Source organism: Athene cunicularia (assembly GCF_003259725.1).
Source record: "Athene cunicularia isolate RWA chromosome 2 unlocalized genomic scaffold, athCun1 chr2_part1, whole genome shotgun sequence".
Taxonomy (NCBI): Eukaryota; Metazoa; Chordata; class Aves; order Strigiformes; family Strigidae; genus Athene; species Athene cunicularia.
Genome location: NW_020799095.1, coordinates 118,617,869 through 118,642,029, shown reverse-complemented (window position 1 = coordinate 118,642,029; position 24,161 = coordinate 118,617,869). Strand labels below are relative to the sequence as shown.

At 39.0% G+C, this 24,161-nt stretch overlaps 1 protein-coding gene across 10 annotated transcripts in view; it reads left to right on the top strand.

Annotated features, from left to right (window-relative positions):
- Positions 1-19,547, top strand: part of EYA1 (EYA transcriptional coactivator and phosphatase 1) — a 152,246-nt gene extending 132,699 nt beyond the window's left edge. For 9 of the 10 annotated variants that reach the window (XM_026842902.1, XM_026842901.1, XM_026842899.1 and 6 more), the window contains 6 exons: positions 5,921-5,979; positions 6,177-6,337; positions 6,547-6,661; positions 6,949-7,070; positions 9,064-9,164; positions 17,337-19,547. In XM_026842902.1, the coding sequence (XP_026698703.1) occupies positions 5,921-5,979; positions 6,177-6,337; positions 6,547-6,661; positions 6,949-7,070; positions 9,064-9,164; positions 17,337-17,417 (639 nt within the window). In that variant the 3' untranslated portion in view covers positions 17,418-19,547. Of the gene's footprint in view, positions 1-5,920; positions 5,980-6,176; positions 6,338-6,546; positions 6,662-6,948; positions 7,071-9,063; positions 9,165-10,445; positions 10,787-17,336 lie in introns of those variants that run through there. The other variant, XM_026842897.1, reaches the window with a different exon arrangement.
- Positions 19,548-24,161: the final 4,614 nt, after the last annotated feature.

Genomic DNA, 24,161 nt, shown 5'->3' with positions numbered 1-24,161 from the left:
TCTGTTCTCACATGTATATGACCAAATTTCTCTACTGTTCAGTAGGGAAAATGAAGCAGTGGATATAATTGTGTAATGACAGATATGAGAGGAACAGAGAATCCCAGCAATCATTTCCTGCGAGTTGGACAGCTTCCAGGCTGTCTCAATGGGCACGCTGATGTAAAGGCAAAATGAAAATAGCTTGTTCTGAAGGGTGCTTGTTGGGAGGGGGGGGTTTCCCTCTCTCATTTGGCTTTGCAGACTAAGGTATTGAAACAATTAGTTGACAGCCTGGTGTTAGTTTTCTCACGGTAAATTAAGAAGATTAACCAAATGTGGAAATGTATTTTAGCTACAATCAGCAGATTTGTGACTGTAATGCTTCAGCATCCTCTGAGGTTATGTTCAGAATATTATTCACGTTATTCCTTCTCATAATGTGCAAACTTCTCCAGAGTTATCTTACAGTCAGTATTTATTCAAAGATAGCAGAATTATTGATTTATTTTCGTTAGTTTTGTAACACAGAAATGTAGAGGATCAGCATGCTAGCCGTTAAGTCACTCCACTAGTATTGGCACCAATAATAGGAGCTCTCGTAACAGTCTTAATCTCTTTTTTTTTTAAAAAAAATATTATTATTAATTTTCCTATGGTAAATTGAGTTGTGAGGCATATTTTACATAATTACAGCAGAAGTGCACGACTTGACGGGTGGTAATGAAGAAGCAAAGTAATATAAATATTTGCAGAACATTTCTGCCATAACTTAATGCTTTGCATATGAATCTTTATAAAGATCTTAAGTTAGCTTAAAGGAATGATTCCAGAAGACTACGTAGGTCCAGGCATTTTAAGAGCTGTGAATGATGACTGTGGAGCATCTTTGGGAGTTTTTGGCTCATCATTAAAAAAACAGAAAAGAGAGGGAGGAAAAGTTAGCAGGAAGGAGTTAGCAAATGCTTTGGGAATGGAGGAGGGAGAAGACACAACCTTTCCATGTACAAGTCTTAGGCTAGACTCATCTAGTCATTTATTTTCAATTGTTGTTTTTCTTTGGCTTACTGCATTTCACTGGAGACATGTTTTCACTTAGCAAATGACTGCAGCAGTTTTAAGGAGCTTCTGCAAGCACATATCTACTGTTTCTTCAAGCCCCAAAGCAGAGCTAACAGAAGGGAACATAGAAACAAGTCTTAGTTACTCTGTGCAACATCTGCTGGTTTAATGGAGCTGCTGCACGAGATTGGTTTCAAGCTAAACTATGAATCGTGGCACTGAAAGGTCTGAGGGATGCAAACACGTGGATCCATGAAAGTCAGCTGTGCAAGAGAACATCAGAAGACAGCATGGACAGTAACTTCTTATACTACTATAGGTAGATTTGCTAAATTACACACGCTGACACTCTCATTTTCCCTTAGGCTAATTGGTAAATCCACAGACAATCCCCGATATCACCACTAAGGTCGAAGCTCTGAGCATGCTTTGAGCATGTTGCTAATGTTTTGTATCACCTATCTAGTGTCCTCCCTGATCCAAACTTGCACTTTAAAGGTTTATAGGAAATTACACCTTTCTCTCCCTTAACAATAGCTTTTGCTGGGGTTTCCCTCCTGCAGGCTCTTAAATCCTCCTGCATTTCACAGCTTGCTGTCTGTCCTGCCGTTCCGGAACTGAAAAGATTTTCTCTCTCCCTTTGCAGAAGATGAATTTTATTTCTGCCTCGAATTCTTTCTTAAATTGTAATTCTCCATGAAGCCTCTTGAACAAACCTTCCCAGCCCCCAGACGGCACTCAGTTGATGTAGCTCTGGGGGTGCTGCCTTGGGCAGCTGCCAGGCTGCTGCCGGAGGGCCAGTCCCGCTCCCACCACCCAGCCCCACTCTCCAGCCATTTCCTTACGGTGGCTGTCAAGCTATCGTGCTGATCGCACAGAAAACCAACCACGGAAAAAACATCCACTCCGGATTCCTGACCAACTTGCCCTGTGATTGCTGGCCATGGCTGCAAGGGATCTGCAGTAGAGATCTGAATCACAGCAGTGTCACTTCACTAGAGCAAATTACCCTTTGTGAATACCTGTCCTGGGTCTGCCCCTCATACACAGAACATGCATGCAGCACCATGAATAAAATCTTCTAAATTTTCTGTATGTTTAGCTAGCCTAAATCTTACTTTCAAATGTGAACTAAGTACTTTGGCAGGAGTTCCATTAAAATCAATGCAGTTTAGAAGACCTAAGTGAGAACAGGGTTTAGATGCCTAAAATGCTTTGCCCTTCTGAAAGTATTATCCCTGAACTATACTAAGTGCATTTTGCTTTCCAGGGATTGATCCCCAAAGTGCAGAGCTGCATCTCAGCCTGTCTGAAATCCAAACCTTCAGTGCAAACATGTCATCACTTGTATTCCCTCATGAAGATTTCAAGGATACACTGAAGTTTCAAGGTCAACACCTTTAGGAGCAAAACACAGCTTGCTGCTTAATCTTTATACATAAGCCACAGGATACTTTGCTCCTTACTTGCCAGTTCAGCCTATTTTAAAAGAGAATCTAACAATTTTCATGTTCTGCTTTGGAGCTGACTACTAAACCGATTCTACGGTAATAAAATACATCTGCATAAATAACATGTATTTATAGTGTTTCTGCAGGGACTTTGAATATTAATTTCAGACATTACTTTGCCATAGAAATTAGAGGGAGAATACTAGTGCTGTATTTCCTATGAAAATTCTGTAAAAGTGCCAGATATATCTGTAAAAGTTTTTTTTTTTTTTTTTTTTTTTTGGTATGGCTGTTTAGCTCCAAGTTGATTCCAATACAGTTGTTTTTTTGGGGAAGTACTTGAGGATTTTATGAATCTTTGTATATTTATTAAACTATATCTTTGCAAAAATGTACTGGTTGGAGGTGCATACTTTATTTGTTGGTCAGTGTCAAACTTCATTTTAGCATGTCCCTGATTATGGTGTATAGAGAGTAAACTGCTGTTTCCAAATGTTGAATGTGTGGATGCTTGCTTATAACTAATCAGAGGACTGAACAGTGACCCAGGTCGTCTTTGCTCACAAACAAAAAGTCCCACACAAAGCAATCAGGTGTAAACAAATACAAGACATTCTGAAGGAAGGTTGGACCAGATCAATTAATGGTGGGCAGGCTTCTTTGAAGAGGTTTGCCTAAATAAATTTACTACAAAAAGAACAATTGATAAATGAGTGTATTTCCTTCCCATGTTCAGGGATTGAAAAATGCACCCATCACTCATTAACCCAAAGTCTGAGTCAGCTAGACAGCGTGAAAAAATACCTGGCACTCAAAGCTCACATTTAGCCTCAAAGCTGTGTCCTGCCACTCAATAGGAACTAAGTAGTCATGCACTGTTTGTGACCTTCCTTTACTTGTAATGGAGTGTCAATCACATTGGTCTTTAATCCTTTCCAAATTATAACATGTATCTCTTGCACTTTAATTTTGCTTCATTCCCTTCCTGACTTTACTTTTTTCTTCTTATATTCCTGACAAAAAAGAACACTATAGCTCTCCATTATATTCAGTATTTCACCTAAAATTTGTGGGGTTTGACTTTTTCTTCACTTTCTTACTTTCTTGACAGTTTCTATACCTTTACCCCCCATTTTTTTTAGTCTCTGATTTCTTTTCTGGGCTTTTCTCTCCAAAAGCCCTATTTCTTTCAATACCATGATTTCTACTTCTAATGTATCATTTCAGTTCTCACTTTCTACCTACCAAGCAGATAGTTAGACAAGAGGGGAGAATGTCTGTGATGGTCTCAGGTCTTGTGATGGTCCTAGGCCTTGAAGCATAAATTAAAATTCCAAGCTCTCGGGTCTTCTCAAACTGTGGGATCTAAGATGTAGTGCTGTCATCTTTCTTGCCTCTGTCTTTTGCCTGAGAGCGGTGTATTTGGAAGTCTGTTGAGTTATCCCTTCTTTCAGCTGCTCCTGTGAGAAGCTGATCTTCTACTTCTTCCTTCACTTTTGTGGTAACAAAAAAATATTTTTTTTTCTTTTCCACATATTTCTATTTTGAATCCTCTTCTCCAGCAACTTGTTGTCATTCATAGTTTCCAAGCTGGGGGAGGAGGCTATTGACTTGATAATTTTCACTGCTACATTGACAACTCAAGCCTAAGCTTTTTTATCCTATGAGACTTTGAGAAGTCACTGAGCAGTGGTAGAGTTACAACTTCAAACTCAGATTCAGGAAGATGTCCCTTCATTAGCTTACACTCAGTTCATATTTTAATCATTAACTTTGTAGGCATTTGTATGGACCGTTCCTTTCAGTTTTGAACAAAACCCCTTTAATTTCTGTGAATTTGATAATTTGCTGAAGAAGCTTCTGGCTTTTTTTTTTTAGCCAAGTTGATTTTCAAAGGCTGGCAACATATGTTCACACTTGTAGTTTCAGCTGTGTCTGCACATCTAATACATTTTGTCTGCCTGAGGAGGAAATTCACTGTATGGTGGTTAAATATGAGCAAATGTAGTATTGTCTTTTCTGTGCTGGTTGTTGTTCTTACCTCTCTCTCTAGCACAAGCTACCTATGCGTAAAGTACAAAAGAGTATGTATTACAGTAAGAATCAGTACATGTACAAGTGCAGAAGACCACACCTTGTTTTTCAAAGTGTTTGAAAAGTTTCTGAGGTATTTTTTGTAGACCTATGTTTTTAAAAATCTAGAATCCACAGCCATCATGTGAGGCCAAATAGACTTCTTCAGCTTTTTTCTTATCTGAGGTTGTTGACCTCAGGAGAGGAGGAGAAGGTTACAGGGTCAAAGTCTTTTCCTCCTTGGAGCTTGCTGCTTGCTGGGAGAGGGTTGGCTGGAAAATAGATGTTTTAGAAAAAGGGTTGAGGGTCATGATTTTAATTCTGTTAGGGAACAGCTGGTTTGAGTTTCTTTCCACTTCTATCTTCCCTCCCTTCCTCACAAATCCATGGAGAGAGAAAAATTTGTTCAGAGGAAAGCAGTAACACAAAAATAAAGGATTGCAATATTTTCATGTTTAAAATAGATCATGTTTGTTATAGGACTTTACATTAAGAGAGAGAAGAGGAAATTATTAAAATAATTGAAATCCATTATTGTTTCAAGCATTGAATTGAGATTGATCTAGAGTGCCAGAGGTTTATTTGTTTTCCTGCCAAAAGTTAAATTGTTTATAGTAATGTTCTAATGGTTTTTTGGTGGATAAACAATATGCATTATGATTTTTAAATTAGTGAAGGACAAAGCTAATTATGAGTGTGTCATGTTATTTTGCATACAAGTCGCTGAAGAAAGATGGTTTGATTTGGCTATTTCTGTTCAGATTTTCTTCATCTTTGCATGCTGCTTTCATGCACTAAGACCAAAGAGAGAGAAGGAAACTCACAACTCTCAGATGAATGGCAAACTAGGAACAGATTTTTCGTCTGCACTCCTCTGAAACTCTGGCCTCAGGCTGTGTTAGTGTGTGGCTCAACAGCAATCAGAGGTCATAATTTCATTGGCGGTTAGCATCAGGTTTAATTTTTCTAATATGTTACATTTACCAAAATGTCTGGTTTCAGTTACACTTATGCACTGACTGCATCAGCTTTGAGCAGCATGATGTTTTAAGGTACCTGAAAGGCTACAAAGACGTTTATAGAACACATATGCTAATTGTTTTTAACCACTTTCCTTTCTAAACACAAAAATGTGTTTTTGGAAAGCCATTTAACAGTAGTAGCTAATGATGGTGTGCATTTATTCTAAGAAATGAGCACAAGGAATAGGTAAAATAATTGTTTTAACAAGACTGCCATCTACTGATTTCCACAATTAAAAATATTCCTGACAAGTAATTTTTCATAGTTTTTCATAGCTTTATTTTCAAGATTTGCAAGATCAAGAAAATTATAAAGTCTTTCTGTTGCCTTAGGAATGCGACCAGGTTCACATTGATGACGTGTCTTCAGATGACAACGGTCAAGATTTAAGGTACAAGAGAACTGAACAAGATAAAACATTGCTTTGCAAGTTCCTTCATGGGAAAGCGATGAACTGCTGTAACGTCTACAGTAGCCCGCTCTCTTTTTAGCTGTCTTAGCCTTTGCAACCCAGCAAAGTGAGTAGCTGGTGGTTGAATGTAGCCTGTTGCCTTTTGTTAATCTGGGGCTTTTCTTATCTCTGACTAGCACCTATAACTTTGGAACAGATGGCTTTCCTGCGGCTGCCACCAGTGCAAATTTGTGCCTCGCGACGGGGGTGCGCGGAGGAGTGGACTGGATGCGAAAATTGGCTTTCCGCTACAGACGAGTAAAAGAAATATATAATACCTACAAAAATAATGTCGGAGGCAAGTGACACTGGAGTATCTAACAAATACAGATTAGAAGTAGTAAAAGGGAAGAACTTTTGGTTTCTGTTCCTTTTTTAACATGGTAGTGTTTAGTGAGCTGTTTAGTTTGCAGTGTGTGGAAAATTGTCTCTGAGCTAATGAAAGCAAAGGAAAATGACAGAATGTTACTTAATTTCGGTGCAGACATGCCCTTATCTACTCCACAGGTCTTCTTGGTCCAGCAAAAAGAGAGGCTTGGTTACAACTAAGAGCAGAAATTGAAGCTTTGACAGATTCTTGGTTAACACTTGCACTGAAAGCACTCACCCTTATTCATTCAAGGTGAGTACGAAGAGTACGGGACAGTTAGGAAGCTCTAGGATGTCTGATGAGACTGCCTGGTCTGGTGGGCAAAATGCTGAACCTGGAGTACCTTCTTATTCCTTGTTCTGGTCTGACCATGCCACTCTACCTTGCTCTCCTGTAAGGTGGAAAAACATAACTTTCTTTGTAAGTGGCAATAATAATAGTGAGGGGTTGGGATAGGAGGGGTAAGATTTTCTTTCTTTTGTTTTGTTTTGTTCTGCTTTCTTTGTTAAAATAGGATGTTTTTGTTTTCTCTTCCATAGGACAAACTGTGTGAACATTCTCGTAACAACTACTCAGTTAATTCCAGCTCTGGCAAAAGTCTTGTTGTATGGACTAGGGGTTGTATTTCCCATAGAGAATATTTACAGTGCAACTAAAATAGGTGAGCTATTTTTATAACGTGATACATTTGAAGTTGTAATTATAAATTAAAAGATATTATAGTCTATACTTATTGCTTACATGCACTCACTATAGCAAATATAGAGATCAGTAATACCTGATCTCATGCTAAACATCCTAAAAGTGCTTTTCAAATGTTTGTCATGATCCAGCACAGAAAGCTTCATATACCTATCTCTATTAACACTGATGCAGCCTCTGTTAGGAAATATAATCGCTTTTTTATCATAATTTCTCAAAACTGTGAGGCTATGTAATGGTTGAGAAGGCTTTTTAGTAGTCCGTAACTATAGAACATTGAAGTGTCCCCAGATTAGCAGCAGAAATTCTGTAGAGGTAAACTTTGTTTTCATGGACTTGTTTTTCTGTAAAGCAGGCTTGTTTTCATGGGCTCTGGAGCACATTTTGGTAAACAACTTACCAGAAGCAAGAAAGTTTTGCTCCAGAATGTAATTATTCAAGTTCATTCAAACTAAGTGTAATAAGCTTCAGCCGGGCAAATGTTTATTTCTGTTTTCTGGTTCAATATAAAAGATGTTATTCTGAGTATGTAGAAATACATGGGACCAGATGGCAGTGGTGCTTGTAGTTTTTAATGTGATTATGACCTATCTGTTCTGTCTCAGATTCCCTCAAAATTGTGGGCTACATGAAAACATTTTTCATGTGTTCTTAAGTATCTATGATGCATGAAGCTCAAATGGCAGAGAAAAAATAGTGGGTTATTTTTGTTTGGTTTTGTTTTTATAAAAAAAAAATTGGTTGAGATTTTAGGTAGAAGTTTGAAAGCATTACTGTAGAAAATTTAAAACTGTTTTCTGGGTAGAAGTGTTATGGGACTGTCTGACAAAACTTTAAAGTAAATTAAAACCTTGAATTATGATACTATAAATACATATTTTAATTAAAACATATTTTAATAAATATCCACTTGTGATTTCACATGCACAAGACAGAAGGGTAGTTTTGGAAAATGCATTCAGTCACAGGCTGTCACAGGAAATCATGAGATTTTTGTAACATGACACGATTCATAATTTTCAAGCACCATTTCAACCTAATTAGTGTTGGAGTTTTCTTATCCCTGGTGCTACTGTTAAAGGGTGTCACTGAGTAGTTTGGGTTCTCTGCTGACTAGAAACCTCTTTTTAATTTCCAGCCAATTTGTTCTTACACTGGTATTGTTCTGTAGCTGAAATAACTATTTTGAAAAATGTGATTTTTCCCATCGGTTGCTGTAGACACAGCATCTACCATGACCAGATTGAAGTGATCTTTCAGAATGGGGACATTTGAAAAAATTCAGCTGCAAGCATTCTTTCTGGCTTCCCAGTACCAGCACCTCAAGCTTCCCAGTATCGGTACCTATGTGTAGGATTGGAGCACTGGGATCTTGTCCCTGGGTCTATGCAGTAAAACAATGAGTCACATTAATGGATGCCAATGCAGGATCAAGGACCTTGCCCATGTATTAGATTACAGGCATTTAAATCTAAATCTTTTGAGTGACCTTCTAAGTCAGGATACTACTGTTTGAGGACCTGTGATTAATCTTGTCACAGGTTGTAGAGAAAAAGATAGAATTTCAACTCATATTCGATCAATTTGCTCAGTTCAGGATACTGGTCGTAAACAGCTGGTAAAGAATTCTGGTAGGGAAATTCCCCCCTGAACCTGTCTCAGATTAGGGAAAAAGACAAGAAAGGTGATACTGCGGACCTCTAGTCCGCTATGTCTACCATAGTGTGTGTACTAAAGGACCTCACAGAGCAGATTTTAAGGTTGCCTGTCGGCTGCTGTGGTGAGAGCAGAGCTGCAGTTGGCCTTGATACGCCTTCCCACAGGAGAGGCTCTTCTCTCCTAATAGCTCTGATTGTGTATTCAAAGTGTTGGGGAGATCTGGGCTAAAAAGTGATTTATTTGATGTCATCCCATCACCACCTATCCTGAATAGGCTTATCTTTTTCTTTCAGGAAAGGAAAGTTGTTTTGAGCGAATTATTCAAAGATTTGGAAGAAAAGTAGTGTATGTTGTTATAGGGGATGGTGTCGAGGAAGAACAAGGCGCAAAAAAGGTAATGGCCCTCCTTCAGTACGGGTTGACTTCAGGAGTCTGAAAGCAAAATTGTCTTTTCTTATATATGGGACAGCATGCATTGACATTTGGGGTTTGTATCTTTGCTTTATGAAATATGTTTTGACCATATCTAGTAGAAAGCTGCATAAAACTGTAGATGATAATGTGCCCTGCTGTTCTCCAAAAGACACATTAGGCTAGCTATGTGTGTTTGATGTGTTTCAAAAAGGAGCCAGAAAATGGACCCCAGCTTTTGTGCCAAGAACTAATAGTTCTGTTTTCATTGGCATCCCAAAATACCACATAGGATGTTATGAATATAAGCAAAAAATATCAATTCTTGCTGATGAAAGGCAGTGTGCTGTTTGACTATATAAAATACATATATGTCACGCCTTGAAAAGGTATGTAGAACTGGAGTAGGCATACATAAATTTCCGTTTTCTTGTGTGTCCATAGTTTGGATTCTGCATTCAGGTAACTACTTGTGGCTTGTTCTGCATTCATAACCACAGTTAACTGAGCAGAGGATGCTGTTTCACTATGTCTTTATTATTTTTTGCTTTCCTCTGGGAAGGGAAAAATTCACTTTATTTTTTCCCAGTGTGGAGTAAGCTCCATAAAAAGCAATACTTCCCACTGACATATAATAGTATTCCTAGGCTTGCTATTCTACCCAAGTACAGCAGATACAGAGTCTTCATAGCAGATACAGTCTTCACTTGGAGAAATAAAGCATAATATTAGCTATCTGAACAATGGGAGAAAGAGTAGGAAAATGGGCATTTCTGTTCTTGCTTCCTTTTACAGGTAAATTGCTTTTACACAGCTGCTGTTGCCCCACAAAGCTCCCCGTGGCTCATCTATTTCTGTTTCCACCGTAACTTTCTAAATTGGAGAAGTTAAACTAATTAGTCCGCATGGTGTTTTAACAACCACTGACTGGTTTTGCTTCATGAAATCAGGGGTTTGTGCCCCTGAAGCGTTGCGGGTTGGTTCCCGGCTCGTCTCGACACTTTGCAGAGTTAGTTTCATATATCCCTTTGGTGGACTGACGGGAACAGTTTGCTCCTTTCTCCTTCGGAAATGCCTTTCATCTTTGTGGAGAAATGTTTTCCCGCTGTAAATGATTACATTTTAAAAGCTGCATTTAAGATCAGGGGAAAAAAAATTCTTCTCTTTGTTCCTTTTCTGTTGCTCGGTGAAGTAGTGTTGCATATGATAATGGCAGGAGTAGTCCTTTCGGTAACATTATCTAATTCGATGCTTTTTTCAACAGGAAACATGATTCAGAAAAGCATAAGAAAAAGCCTTTCCAGTCACTAAGAGCAGTAGCAGTATAGAAAGTTCCTCTGTGCCATTACTTCTGTGTATTCTTTCTCGGTGGAAGGAATTTTCAGATTCAAAGCATGTTAGATGCTCTGGATTAAATTATCTGCTGCAGCAATGCCAGAGGAGTCAATAAGTACACCAGCAGCCCTGCCTTTCTGCAGAAACTATTAATTTGATTAAGGAAAATGCTTCTGTGATTCTTGTCCTGCTTCTTACTCCACTGAAAAATAAGTCACCATTTCACACTGTGAAATCAGGATTTGCCTAAATTTTGGCCCTCCTATCCTGCAAGATCAAGAACCACACGGTGCCTTGCAGTACAAGGAGATTCTCCTTAGATTATTTTTAGGGTTATTCAGAGGAGCGAGCAGGGGAACACACCCTAGTCTATACTGTGCTTCAGTTTAACGATGTATGACCTGTCTAGGGAATAAATGGTATTGCTGTATTAGAAAACAGTAAAAGCCTAGACCTTCTCTGGAGAGTGTGCAAACAAAACAGCAGATGATTTACCCCCACAAAACCACCCATCCATCCAAAGTGGCATAACCATCCCATGAAGTACCCCATCGCTTTGCTTATCCCCTGAAACTTGTTAGCTGGTTCCTTCCTACCTTCCTTGCCATCAGCACATCAGGTTTTGTGGCATTCTCAGGGCAGGGACAGCATTTGTGTTACCCCTTTGCACAGCACTTTGCTGAAGAGGTTTGGCCTGTGGTGAAGCCCTTAGTATATGTACATTTCTTTACACTACTTAGAGTGTAAACAGTACACCCTGCTTTAAATAATACTTCACTGATTACATGTAAACTATAATGAGTCTATTTAAGTAAGCATATAAATTCAAACTTGTTTAATTTGAGAGAATTTTTATTCTGTGTTTGTTTAGTGAAAAGAGCTGGACTTCCAGCTCAGGAGCTAAGAAAGTTGAGGTTTGTTATTAAAAATAATTTACCAATAATTTGTCAATTGCTTCATCATAAAACAAGATTTTAATTTATGTCCTTCATTCATGGAAAGTCCTGAGTCCATACAAAATAGGAAAAATAAAGAACACATTTAAGATCTTTTTATTATTGTCATTATTGTAAAAATTCAATAATAGATTTTTTTAATACTGTTTAAAAATTCATTACTCTTTTGAGAAACATTTTTAGCATAGACTTTTTTCATAAAATGCCTCTTTTGATTGATGAAAATAAATACAAGATGCTGAGGAACTTGCACGCTCTTACATTCCTTGTAGCACAGGACAAGGCATGGTATCAACACCTTTGTTTAGCTGTCACTTCCAGCAAAATATTTTATAAGACAATTAAAATTCTCGGGACATTTGCGCTGCGGACTGAGGAATAATTGTACCCTCCTGGATCAGTTCAGCAACCAGCCAACTCGCTGTAATATCAGGGTTCATGCAGAGGTTGCTACCGTCGGATCAGCTTCCCTGGGAAAAGAGGGAGAGGAGGGGAGGAGAGGAACGGGTGTGAGCACGGAGGGGTGCTCGGGACAGCTGCTGGCGCTGGTGCGGGTGCCACGCGGGTCAGAGCTGCCGCGCCTGGGTGCCACAGCTAATCGCAGAATAAGTTTCTGGGGTTCTCTGCCAGAGACTCCATTGTCTTGGCATTTTGTTTTGTTTTGTGGTTTTGTTTTGTGTTTTATTTCATTTTGCTTTGTTTTGTTTGAGCTCTTCTTTTGCCTTTGCCTTTGCCTTTGGAGACACCGTCGGGAAATACTTGTAAGGCGCTAAAAAAACAACTCCTGAGTTTTTCTACTTAGGAGAATCCTCCAAAGGATTTCTAATTTGTGAGAGGAGACAAAGGAGGAGGCTCTCTGCACTGAGGAGCTGGATTTTACATCAGGTGATTCAGGAGAGCCTGGGCAAATCAGCTTCTCCCTTTGTCTCCAAAATGGTCATGCTGCCTCGGAGGAAAATTAGGAGGAAAAATCATAAATCTTTGTGGAGCAATAAATAGAATATAAATGGGTATCCAATATGCCACTGCTTTTAAGCTCACAGTCACACTGTGCTGGTCAGGTTTGGGGTAGGAAGTAAAGACGACCGCTTAGCAAATCTGGCAGGCACACAACAAAAATACCATGGAAGATGACAGAAACTGATGAGTTTTCTATTCAAATCCATCACAAATCTCAGGAGTAAGGTTTTTTTATAAATATGTATCCATTTAAGGGAAGGAGGATAGTCTGCACTTTTCAGTGTTGCCATCAAAAAATGGCTTTGTTTTGCATGTGTATTCATAGAAACACTTTATTTTGTTGAATAAAATAGTTGAAGTTTTGTTCTTTTAGTAAATACATGCTGAAAAATAATACTGCTTCTATTTCAGAAATAAAACACATTAATATTTTAGGTTATTTTAAAATATTATAATGATTAGACTTACTAAATTAATAATTTCATTTTTCATGCTTTTTACACCAAAAACAAATTAAAACTTTTTTCCACTGTATTTCATTTCAAAATGTCATAAAAATTAAAAAAGTTTATAAATGTATTTATTATCAATATCATCTAAAACCAGTTCATTTTTTAAAAAAAGACAAAAGCTTCATATTTACTTGGAAGAAATTGAAATAGTACACAAAATCAGTGTTTTACTACCAGTCTAGATGCATATTCCTCCAATATGCAACAAGAAAAGCTTTATTATAGTTTCATTATGTACTAATGCATCCAGTTACACCACCTGTTTATTAGCGGTTTGCATTTTTCATCCCTTCTCCCACAGCAGCAAGTAAGATATTAGCATTTTTCAGTGTGCTCAGAATAGAAGACACGTGTTGTACATGACATGTGTGCTAAGTTGGCAGGGATGGCTTTCTAAAGGCAATATTTAGTAAATATATGTACAAAGAAACTCTTGCCCAGTTGTTCGATAAGAAAAAATGTACTCTGTCTCATGGGTGTGTTGCCACTTTTGACAGGGCTGAATAGTTGTGGATAAATGGGGCATGTTAATACGGGAATAATGCATAAGGTTTTGTACGATAATTTTGTTACTTTAAATGTTCTAGTTTTGTACAATCGTTTGTTATCTTAGATAAGGTGAAAATTACTGTATATGCCCTGTGAACACACATGCGTGTGTATGGACACACAAACATATACATATAGTTTTATATAGATCTGTATCAGGTTTGTTTCCCCTCCTCTTAGCTATGAAGGCTGTGCCGTAGGGACAGACTGATAGAGATCTGAATCAGCTGCATTCGGCCGTGCAGAGAGCACCAGTGCTGATTCCAGACCCATGCAGCCACCACATTCCTGCCGTGCTTTATTTACTGGGAGTGTGCTGCATGTCTTTTGACCTGTAGACAGGAGAACTGAAAATAATTATAATCCTCAGGTTTATACAACCTCTTTGTTTTCATGGGACTCTCCAGAATCATTCCACACCTCACTCCTGTAACTACATGGAGTAAATGGAGGTATACTCCTTTCACAGACAGACATAGATAAAGCAGAGGATACTTAAGTGAATTTTAATAGAAGGATATACCCAGAATAATGACCACTTAAAGTTTTGGTTTAAAATCTGACCATAAACAGCTGAGGGTAATCCAAAACTCGATATTGCATATGGGCATCTAGCAAGAACTGCTGTGATTTGATTTAGCAGAAGTTAAACCTTCTGTTAAATCAATCAGGGTCTTTAACTGCCCTAGCTGCCTGGTATTTGTACGCTCTGTGATGCTGAGGTTGTTACTAGGGAAGCAGTATAATACTGGAGCTGCATGAAGTGGGAGCTGAAAGCCAAGAATGTATTACTACAATTCTCCCTATTCATTAGTTTGCTGTATGACCTTGGAGGGCATCCATGTCATTGACTCTTGGCTTCTGCAGAGACACTACACAAAGGCAGGTGTCCACCAAACTCTTCACCACGCCACATCTTAGGTATGCTATTTACACCTCCCTGACCTGGTGGTTGAGGCAGAGCTGGTGCCAAGCTGACCAGGAGAAGCAGGGAGCTGTGGCCGGCTGGCAGGGAGGTGGGTAGGTCCTACCTGGCAGGGGGCTTCTGAGAGAAGAGAGAAACTACAGCTGCCTGTGAAAGGGAGGCAGCACTGCTGAGCACCGCCAGGCAAGAGCAGTCAGCTGACAAACACTGCACAGACCTGCTGCAAGCTCAAACCTGTGCCCATTTGTCTTTGGTGTATTACCCCTCCCTATCAGATGTTATAAATTCTGCCAGGAAGATCTCACAGCCTAAATATGAGATAGATGTATAGAAGCTTTTGGCTAGTCCAGAGAACAGCATGATTAGTTGTTTTTTTTTTTTCCGTTTTGCTTTTGCTGGCTCATTTCCTCAACATAGTGCAAGAATTTAATCTTTAGGAAAGATTTGAGGTGGAAAGCAGCAGTGTCAGGCCTGACAGAACACAGAAGATAGACTATCTGTATAATGTAACAGGGAAGACCCTGGGATGTGGACTCATATCTGAGTGAGCTAATTGCATCTAGTGTCTGTTACTGGTGGAGCATAGAGGCAGTACAATGAAAGTCGAGATTGAAGTTGTAGAAATAGTAGGTGTCATAGTCAGTGTTTTAACACTTCCTTCTTAAGGAAAGGATTAATCTTTAAAAGTGTTTTGAAAATACCATAAGCATTTTTTCCAACATCTCAGCTGTCCCTGAATTATTTTGTTTGTGTGTTTTGTTCTCTTCATAAGCAGCTATTGCTCATGCCTTTATCGTCAAGCTGAGATTTAGTCAGCTGTTTCTCAAGGCTTTGTAACAATCTAGAGTCAAGTGAAGCAGAATAGAAACTTTTCCAATAGTGGTTCCTTGTGGGCCATTTTGTTTTCTTCCTGAAGAAATTTCTTTGCTCTAAAAGCTAGGCACACTCAGAATGTGGGCATCCACTGATGTATCTATATTACATTTTAATTCAGATTGGGAGTATCATATTGAAGCAGACCTTACAGTCAGTCCCCCTCACTATGCTTTGATTAACATCCTGGACTGGTTTTAGGGAAAAAAAAACAAAAAACAAACAAAAAACCCCAACAAGATTTCTTTTGGATGGAACTAAAGAACAATACATTGCCCAGGTGCCCACCAAATGCTCTCCAGCTGCTAATGGGCACTTTTTCCAGGATGTCAGACTAGAGCTATTCTGAAATAAAAATCCTGAAACACTGGCACTGGGTGCTCAGTGCTGCCTTCTCCACTCTAGTGTCTCTCTAATTGTGCAGCTCTGCTTGCTAATACTCGTCCTTCACTGGGTGTGCATTTTCCAGATTCCTTACAGTGCTTCCTTGCTGATCATGTGTGACTCTTCAGTCTTGCTTATTAATATTAATTAATTCAGTATTGTCTTCTCTGACTCTCACAAGAGCAAGAGTTCATTATTCCTTAACAGTTGTCGTTTGTCTTCAGAGAGACTTGCTGCTACTCACATGGTTATGGTTTTTTTAAAAATCTCTGCTTTATTCTATAAATTCAACAAAATTCATCATCACATCATTGTCTGGGTTGAAGCAGCTTCTAAAAATAATAATTATTTATACACTGACAGACAGACACCTGAGCATCTAAAGAAAAATATATGATAGGCTCTGTGCTAAGGTGTTTGTCTTCCAGGGTATGTATAAGGCAAAATTACAGGGCTTACAGTAAACATGCAGCTGGAAAGAGTTTCACATTGTTTTCAAAATTGTTCTCTAACTTAAAATTTGAGGGGAAGAACTGAATGAAAAAAAGACATCAGCATAGAAGAGATAATCAGAAGAGATGGAGTTTTGCCACTGATTTCAGTAGATTTAGGAATTTACTCAGAATGTGCTGAAGGAGGATGAAGAAAGCCTCTCTGAGATAGAGGTAGATAAAATGCTGGGGAACTCAGATGCTGTTGTGATAATAAATTACTTGTGGTTTGCCTCCTAAAGGTAACAGGACACAAGCTGACCAGTAGAAAGGTGAAGATGATAATTGTTGAACTGAGACTATTTTCCCATGGGATTTATAGAATATTTTCCTGATGAAAGCTGATGGTTATCTTTTTTTCTTTTTATACAAAAGTTCTTGCTGACACTATAATCCTTGGTTTAGAGTATATAGTTCTTAATCAGATTTTTACCCTTCATGGATGAGGTAATGTGTGCTTTTTCCTGATATTTGTGTTTTTAGTTTATTCAGGTTCTTTGCAAATATATTTGTGCTCCAGATGGATTTTATTGCAGCTAATAGGAAAAAAATATGTATTTATTTTTAAATTGTCCCATATGGAAAAGATGTTTTAAGACTGGTGCAAATAATGACCAATGTTATACAAACCACTGGGATAAAATTCCTTTCGAAGTGATGTGAGCAACACATGAGCGATTCTGAATCATCATGGCTATGTTCTTAACTCACCTGCCAGGGATAGTTCCACAAGGAACAAACACGTTTTGACAGCAAATAAACTTGCACTTCTTTTTTTTTTGTTTTTTTTAATGAAGTTCTGTTCCTTTCCTCGAACTACACACATACTTGATGTATAGGGTATTTTTCACAATTTTGTTCTAGAAATAACATTTTCTTTTGCAACTTGTTGAAATCTGTTTTTCTTATAAAGAGATTAGAAACCCCTCCCTGCCTTATGATCTCCTGACACATTTACTGCCGTTGCTGTTGGTAAATAGATTTGCTGTTATTGAGAATTTATGCTGAAGGGGGTGGGTCAGAGTAAACCAGAGATAAATGTGAAGGGCTCAAGGTTTTAAGAGCTCTTCTCTCTTCACAGTGTTCCCTGATCCTTGCAAAAGACAATGGGTGGGTCTAAATACCAGAATGCTTGGGGTTATTTTTACATGTTGTCTGTGCTGTTCACAGCATGCTATGCCATTTTGGAGGATCTCGAGCCACTCTGACCTTATGGCCCTTCACCATGCCTTGGAACTGGAGTACTTGTAGCAGCTCAGCAGCACTTTGAAACCTCAGAGCCTCCTTCTGCCCATGGACGGGATGCCTGTGTCTTGTGTCAGCATTGGACTACAGAACTTTGTGATTTCAACATGTTGACGTACAGCTGCAATTTGTCTTAACCCTTGCCCTTTCAGTAAATGGAGGAGCATGTCTTTTTCGTCAGAACAGCTGTTGACTCTGGTACTGCGAGTCCAGTGATAATAAGCCATGCGAATGTTTGAACAACTCATCTTTACCGTATTTGCTACCAAAAAGAAATAGAGAAGGAAAAAAAAAAAAAAATGAAAAGGTTCATACCTGTGAAGAAAAAAAAAGGACCTGCAGATGCTTTGTAGTTTTTAGACTCTTCAATGTGATACACACCGTTTCTTCAACACAGCAAACTTGATTGCACAATGAAGACTGAGATTTTTCAAAATACCAGTGGAGTAATTTTCTTGTAAAGAAGGTTTACTTTTTGGTTTCTCATACCCAGGGTACTCTGTACATCTTTACTTATTTATGAACAGACTATATTTTGACATCATATAACTGAGGATATGTATAATAGGATTAAAGGCTATTATAAGCCTTTGCCTTATGGTACAGCAACTACTTTTGATTTTAGCACATTACAGAGTAGTTTAAAATATGTCTAATTTAAACTAATAGGTACATCACTGAGACAATCATGTACAGGAAGAATTTTTTGTGTAAATTTGTAATAATGAATGATTCTTTTACATATTGTTAAGGTAAATGCTATTGAAAGATAGTAATGCCTTGTTGGTGAAGAATGAGGCCACATGTGCACAAACTATTGTGCAGTGCCTTATCAATGCGTTGGATATAAATATGTAGATAATGGATTTTTTTTTTAGATAAATTTGTCAAGACCAAAAGCATGGATGTCAAGTGTCAATAGGAATTGGGTTTTGTTCTTCTCAGCTGTTTCTCTACCTTTTTCTTCTCTCATCTAATCTGATTATGAAAAGATTGATTTCTTTCTCCCCCCCCCCAAAGGAAATACAGATAAAATGCAACTGAAGAGGAGTCCTTTTCTGTCTTCTGTTTCCTCTTTTAAAGTTAACATATTAACCCTTTTTAGAGTATTGAAAGCATAATTAGGAGATTCATTCCGTAAAGAAATAGAGAAAGAACACAAATATATTTTAAGATGTGACTTAAACTGGAATCTTGGTACTGAGTAGTTTTTGTCTCATCTAATACTGAAGGAAACTACCTTCATCGTTATTTTTAGAAATTAGAAATGAGAATATTTTGAAGAAATTGAACAAGAATACTCATATACATCTAAGTTTTTTAATCCTCTTCCACCAGGAGTCAGATTTTCCTAAGTTATAACATCCATTGCCGGCAATGGAAATACTGAAATAGTTATTGCCAAGGAGTTAAAATTTGCTTTTGTCTATACTCATTTACAGGACAAACCTAGACTGTCTCTATCTGTGACTTGTGACTTTTCCAATCTTGAAGGCCATGAGCTACTTTGTCAGATAAACTGTTAGTCTGACTTTTGGCTTGAATTGTACCAATTCCCTTTGCCCAGTTTAAATCTCTTCATTAGAAAGAAGCCTCAGCTTTGTTGGTTCGTTCTCCAGCTTTTCTTCTTGTTTTCTTTTGCTAAAAACACCAGCCTTGAAACAGCTACCTGCAAAGCTACAAAGCTCCAATGTAGCTACAAAACAACACCCTTCTCTATTGGAGGAATCATATTGCTGCTAGAATTCAATGTTTGTGGATTGCTTTATTACCAACAGAGAGGTTTTTATCCTACCAAGACTTGCACATGTGCTTTACTTCACCCAGTATGAGTGCTGGAATTCACAGAGTGCTTACATACGTACATAAAGCACATTGTGGGTAGTTTTTAGAATTGAGACTGTAATTAGCCTTTTTTTTCCTCAAGCAAAATAGACAGTGATGGGGTTTTTTTTTTTTTTGTCTTTTTTTTTTTTTGTCTCTTTTTAATTTTTAGTCACTCTTGGACTGAAAAAAACCAAACAGTTTATCTGGGCCTTATTGTACAAAAAGTGTGTTGTGTCCACAATTGTGTACAGAATTTTTCTTCATTAATTTTGTTTTAAATTAATAAAATTGATTTGTGAACGTATTAAACAATTGTCTTGTATGCAAGTCTATGATATTTCTGCCCTCTAGGTCAGGAATGAGGAGACATCTCTCATCTCTTTGCTGTCCCGAGGCAGAAGTTGTTCACCTGCTTGTGCCCAGCTCAGATGTTAAATAGGATAAAAAATATTTTCATCTAGTTTACAAAAGGCTAAGTTAGATGGGCAGCAGTTGTTTTACTTGTCAGTAGGAGCTAGACAAGGTCAGTTCAGAATAGGGACTTGGTGTATGGTATCCTGGAAATGTGACTCATAGAAGTAAATGCCTGAATGTTAGGTGCTGCAGTGTCTCTGAATGTCATCCAAAGGAGTACATGTGGTGAATGGATGAGTCCATCATTCAGACATCTCACTCAGGGCTACAGCAAGTCTCCTGTCCTCTGAGGATCTACAGACCTGAACATTTTTGGTAATTCAGGATTGGTATTTATCTTTTGCAAGTACAGAGCATGTCTTCCCTTTAAATCAGGGGAAGAGTGGCAGTGGCCAGCATTTGATAGCAGATACTTTATTGTAGACCCATGGAGTATTGGTCCAGGGTGTGGGTTTGATTCTCTCTTCTAAGGAGGGGGAGGGACATGCCCAAACCCACATTTCGCCTTCCACAAGCTTATCCTAATTAATGACTTCTAGACTAATCTGCCCAAGAAGCATCCTCCACTTATCCTGGGACTGATGTGCCACCTTGCACAAAGAGATTAGTTGAGCCAGAGACTGCAGAAAAGAAATCAGTGAACAAAAGAGTGAGTATGGCTGCACTGACAGGAAAAGTAGGATCAGCCAGGAGGATAAATTGTGTCCATCAACCATGTGTGGGTTTTTTTCAGTGGCTGGTGAAGAGCCCTCTTTGCTCCTTTGCCCATGAGTGAGAGACTTGAATGGTGGCTAGACCCTCAGACAGCTCAAAGTGGAGTTTTCTCTGTTAGAGGAAAGTTGAACAAGTTCTTCCAAACAATAGAACTCTGGAACAAGTATAACGGTTGTAATTCCATGAGGTTTTGCAATTTTCTGTCTGCAAATGATATACAAAGCCTCTGAGGTTTGCTGTTTCTTGTGATTACTAGGATAGAAATCTTTTGGAGACTGAAATCCCTTTGCCAACTGGACACGCTTTAAAAAGTCATTTCTAAAGCTCTCTTCTCCCCTTGATACACTGAGTGCAGTGCTCAGGTGTGCTCCTGAACTGCCCGTGAAAATGCACTGACCTTTCTATTGAACTCATTTAGGCTGATGGATGATCACAATGTTTTAAAGACATCCTCTTTCATCATCGCTTCTGACCTCAGATTAGTCTTAAACCATGAACATGAAATTTCAAGTGTTGCTTAGCTCCAAACATTTGCTTCCAGAACCCATGAAGGCCTGTAGCTAAACACTGACATTACCAATGAAGGCTATGTAGCCTAAATATTCTACACTGCAAATCAGCTCCTTTGATACATGAATACACATATTAAAAAATTTTGCCTCAGGTCCCTCATTTATTTTAAACTTTTTCATCTTAAAATGATTATATGTACAGTACTGTTGATGTTTTTGAGGCAAAAGAAGCCAGATGCAATATATTATTCTCCTGTAACCCATTAGAGCACTGAGTTTACAGTGGCAAATCACAATTACAGCTTTACAAGCTTTTACTTAGAATGTGAAGATGAAATTGAGCTTTTTGTTTATATTTCCATCCCTTTCTTTTAAAGTTGACAACCTAACAAATGAAAGCAAAACCGAGACCAAACAAGGAACTGATTCTATGCATTTGGCACTACCATTGGAAGCTGGATGCTCGGAGTTATATCTATATGTTTTCAGCACAACATCAATGCCACTAATCCACTGCAGTAGGTACCCAAATCCCCTCTGAAGTCAGTGGCTTCCTTTTCTTAGCCTCTCAATGCTCAGAATTTATTTTTTTTTTTTAAGGAACCTCATATGTGGACCCTACTTAAATCAAATCTTTTGAGAACGCAGGGATTCCTGTAGAGTGAAGGGCATCATGTTATAATGTAGGTTGCTCATAAACTTGGAGTCTGCTTTTTGGAACATGTCAGTAATGCCTGAAGTTTCAATTTTTTAAATGCTCACTGATAACAATGTTCAGCTGTAATAGCTTTAGTTCTAAGAATAAAAAGCATCAAAATCATTAGAGCTATGTACCTTTGAGGTAGTGCCAGGAAAGTGAAATTAATAGTTATTATTATTAATGTCTTTCATGACTGGAAAGCATGCTTGCTGAGTGTTGTCTTTGCCTCAGAAATGCTTGCAATGGAAGCCAATAAAATATTGTTAGAAATCTTCTTTTGCCTTTTACTTCAAATTTCTGCTTCTCTCAGTGTTGTGATTCTTGAATTCTGCCCTGCAACATTAGTAGAGGATGGGTGTCAAGAGATATGTTGCTTTGTGTCATATGCTAATGTAGAGGTACAGTCCTGCACCAATCTTCCTCTGTTCTTTGTCAATGGCAGGGCTGTGCTGCTGCCACTTTTGTCATTCTTCTTTCAGCCAGGGACTGGCTCTATCAAAACTGTACAGCTCTCTTGTGCTGGCAAAGGGCTAGAAGAAAGAGGGAAAAATCAGGGGAAAGCAGTCAGCTCCCAGCTGAAAATAAAAGAGAGAGGTGTGAGGGTTGCAAGGCACCAGTAAACGTCTGGAGATACCCGGGGGGGTGTCACTGAGCAGAGCACCCAGCATTTCGGGCAGCCTCCCGGCAGCTGCCCAGTGCTCTCTCCAGGGATGTGATGGGACAAGGGACTAGTGAGAGGCCCCACAGTCTCTTGGCTACCCTATCCCATTAGCTTCATGGTGTGGGTGGCCAGCTTGGCCACAATAAGGAGGACAACAGCCTGCTGCAACTCAATATGGGTCTCAAATGCGGATGGGGTAAATCAAGAGGAGGCTGGTTGCAGTCCTTCTTCTTCTGGCTCCTCCTGAACCTCTTGCCCCGTCCCCATTACCCCTGCACAGCTGGGGCTCAGCCTCTATCCATGTGCCAGGAAGGCCACAGCAGAAGATGCAAATCTGTGTGGTACATGTCCTGGAGTCACTCCACAGCCTATTAAATGTGTAAACCTCTCTGTAATACACACACATATATACATTTTTTTTTTTTTCCACTCTTGGTTATGACAGCAGAATTAAAATGATCTGTCATTGAGCCTGTTGCCTAACTGACTTTAAAGCAAAAGGTTTACAACAGAAAATGCTCCTTCCTCTCATTTTCCAACAGAGCAAGAGAAATAAGTTAGACTTAGACTTAGACTTAGACTTAGACTTAGACTTAGACTACTCAAATCATCCATCTTTGTAACTCTTGGAATTTCATTTTGTCTGAGTGCGAATAAACTCTCACATTCTGATACGCTGAGGAAAAATATATTTTTCATTTTGTACTAGTATTCTACATTGCCATTTCTGGTTTTTAAGTGGCTATTAGTTCCTGCTAATGGTGTTAGAATAACAACGTAAAGAAAACAAAAGATCTGGATTTATCCAAAGGAAAATACAGCTCTGCCAGCTCTCATGGAAGCAACATGATGTTGCCAGCTAACACCTTGTAGAAGTCAGCCCAAGGCACAAGCATGTTATTAGCAATCTGCCCTTTCCATTGCTTCACCATTTGTTGGGAAGAGGTATTTGTGGCTTGGGTTTTGTTTCTCACCTGCTCTTTGAAACACTTTGCGTGCACTGCTGTCTACTGTTCCCTGAAGGGCTGGTCTTTGACACTCTGCTGTTTTCTTATGTATAGATGCAGCATTTTCCAAGGTGGGAGTTGAAGCATTTGCAAAGGAAACGCCAGTCTGCTTCATTTTCTTCATTGCCAACTCATGTCAGATTTGACATGGAAGTGAGGTGAGATCTAGAGATTTCATTAAACAGAATAGCTGGGACTGCAGAGACAGGACATCTAATGCAGAGGAGGTGGTGAGTGGTTAGAAAGAGAAAGACAAAATGTAATTTGATTTGAAAACCGTGGAATAATAAATCTGGAGGAAAATAATCCAAAGCAAGGAGTGGGGAAGAATGATGTGTTGTCCAGCATGGAGTGAATTAGCTTTACATTTAGGAAAGTAAATTTCATTTCTTGGCTCTACCACAGAATGACCCAAGCATGTTTTTAGGGCCCTGGCCCAAAAAAGGCTTAGCAAAGCCAAGTGTTGCTGTGGCTTGGCCACCAATGGTGCATCCAGAATTTCAGCTGGTCATGCATGCATGCCCTCCATTAAGAGAGCTGGGAGCCTTAGTGAGGAGCTGCTGAAGACAGCTACAGGCACTAGAGCTGTGCACAAAATCCTGCCTTCCCCAGGAGCCTGGGCACCACATTCTGTGGGAGCAGAAGAAGACAGGAGAGAGGGATCAAGCAAGCATGCAGGCTCTCAGAGAAGCACACAAGGATGATGTTTGCAGAGCAAGAATGCTTTGCCTCTGTACAGCTGCTTAATGGAAAAACCAGAAGGTCCTGGGAGGTGGCACTTAACTATAGGGCTCCTGCCTCCAAGGCATGCACTCACACTGCTGAATTAGTCATGCCCTTTGCTGTCCTCAGCAAAATCCATTGGGTGGACTGAAACAGATTCAGCAGGAGGGAGTAGCAATACCTATCTTCCCT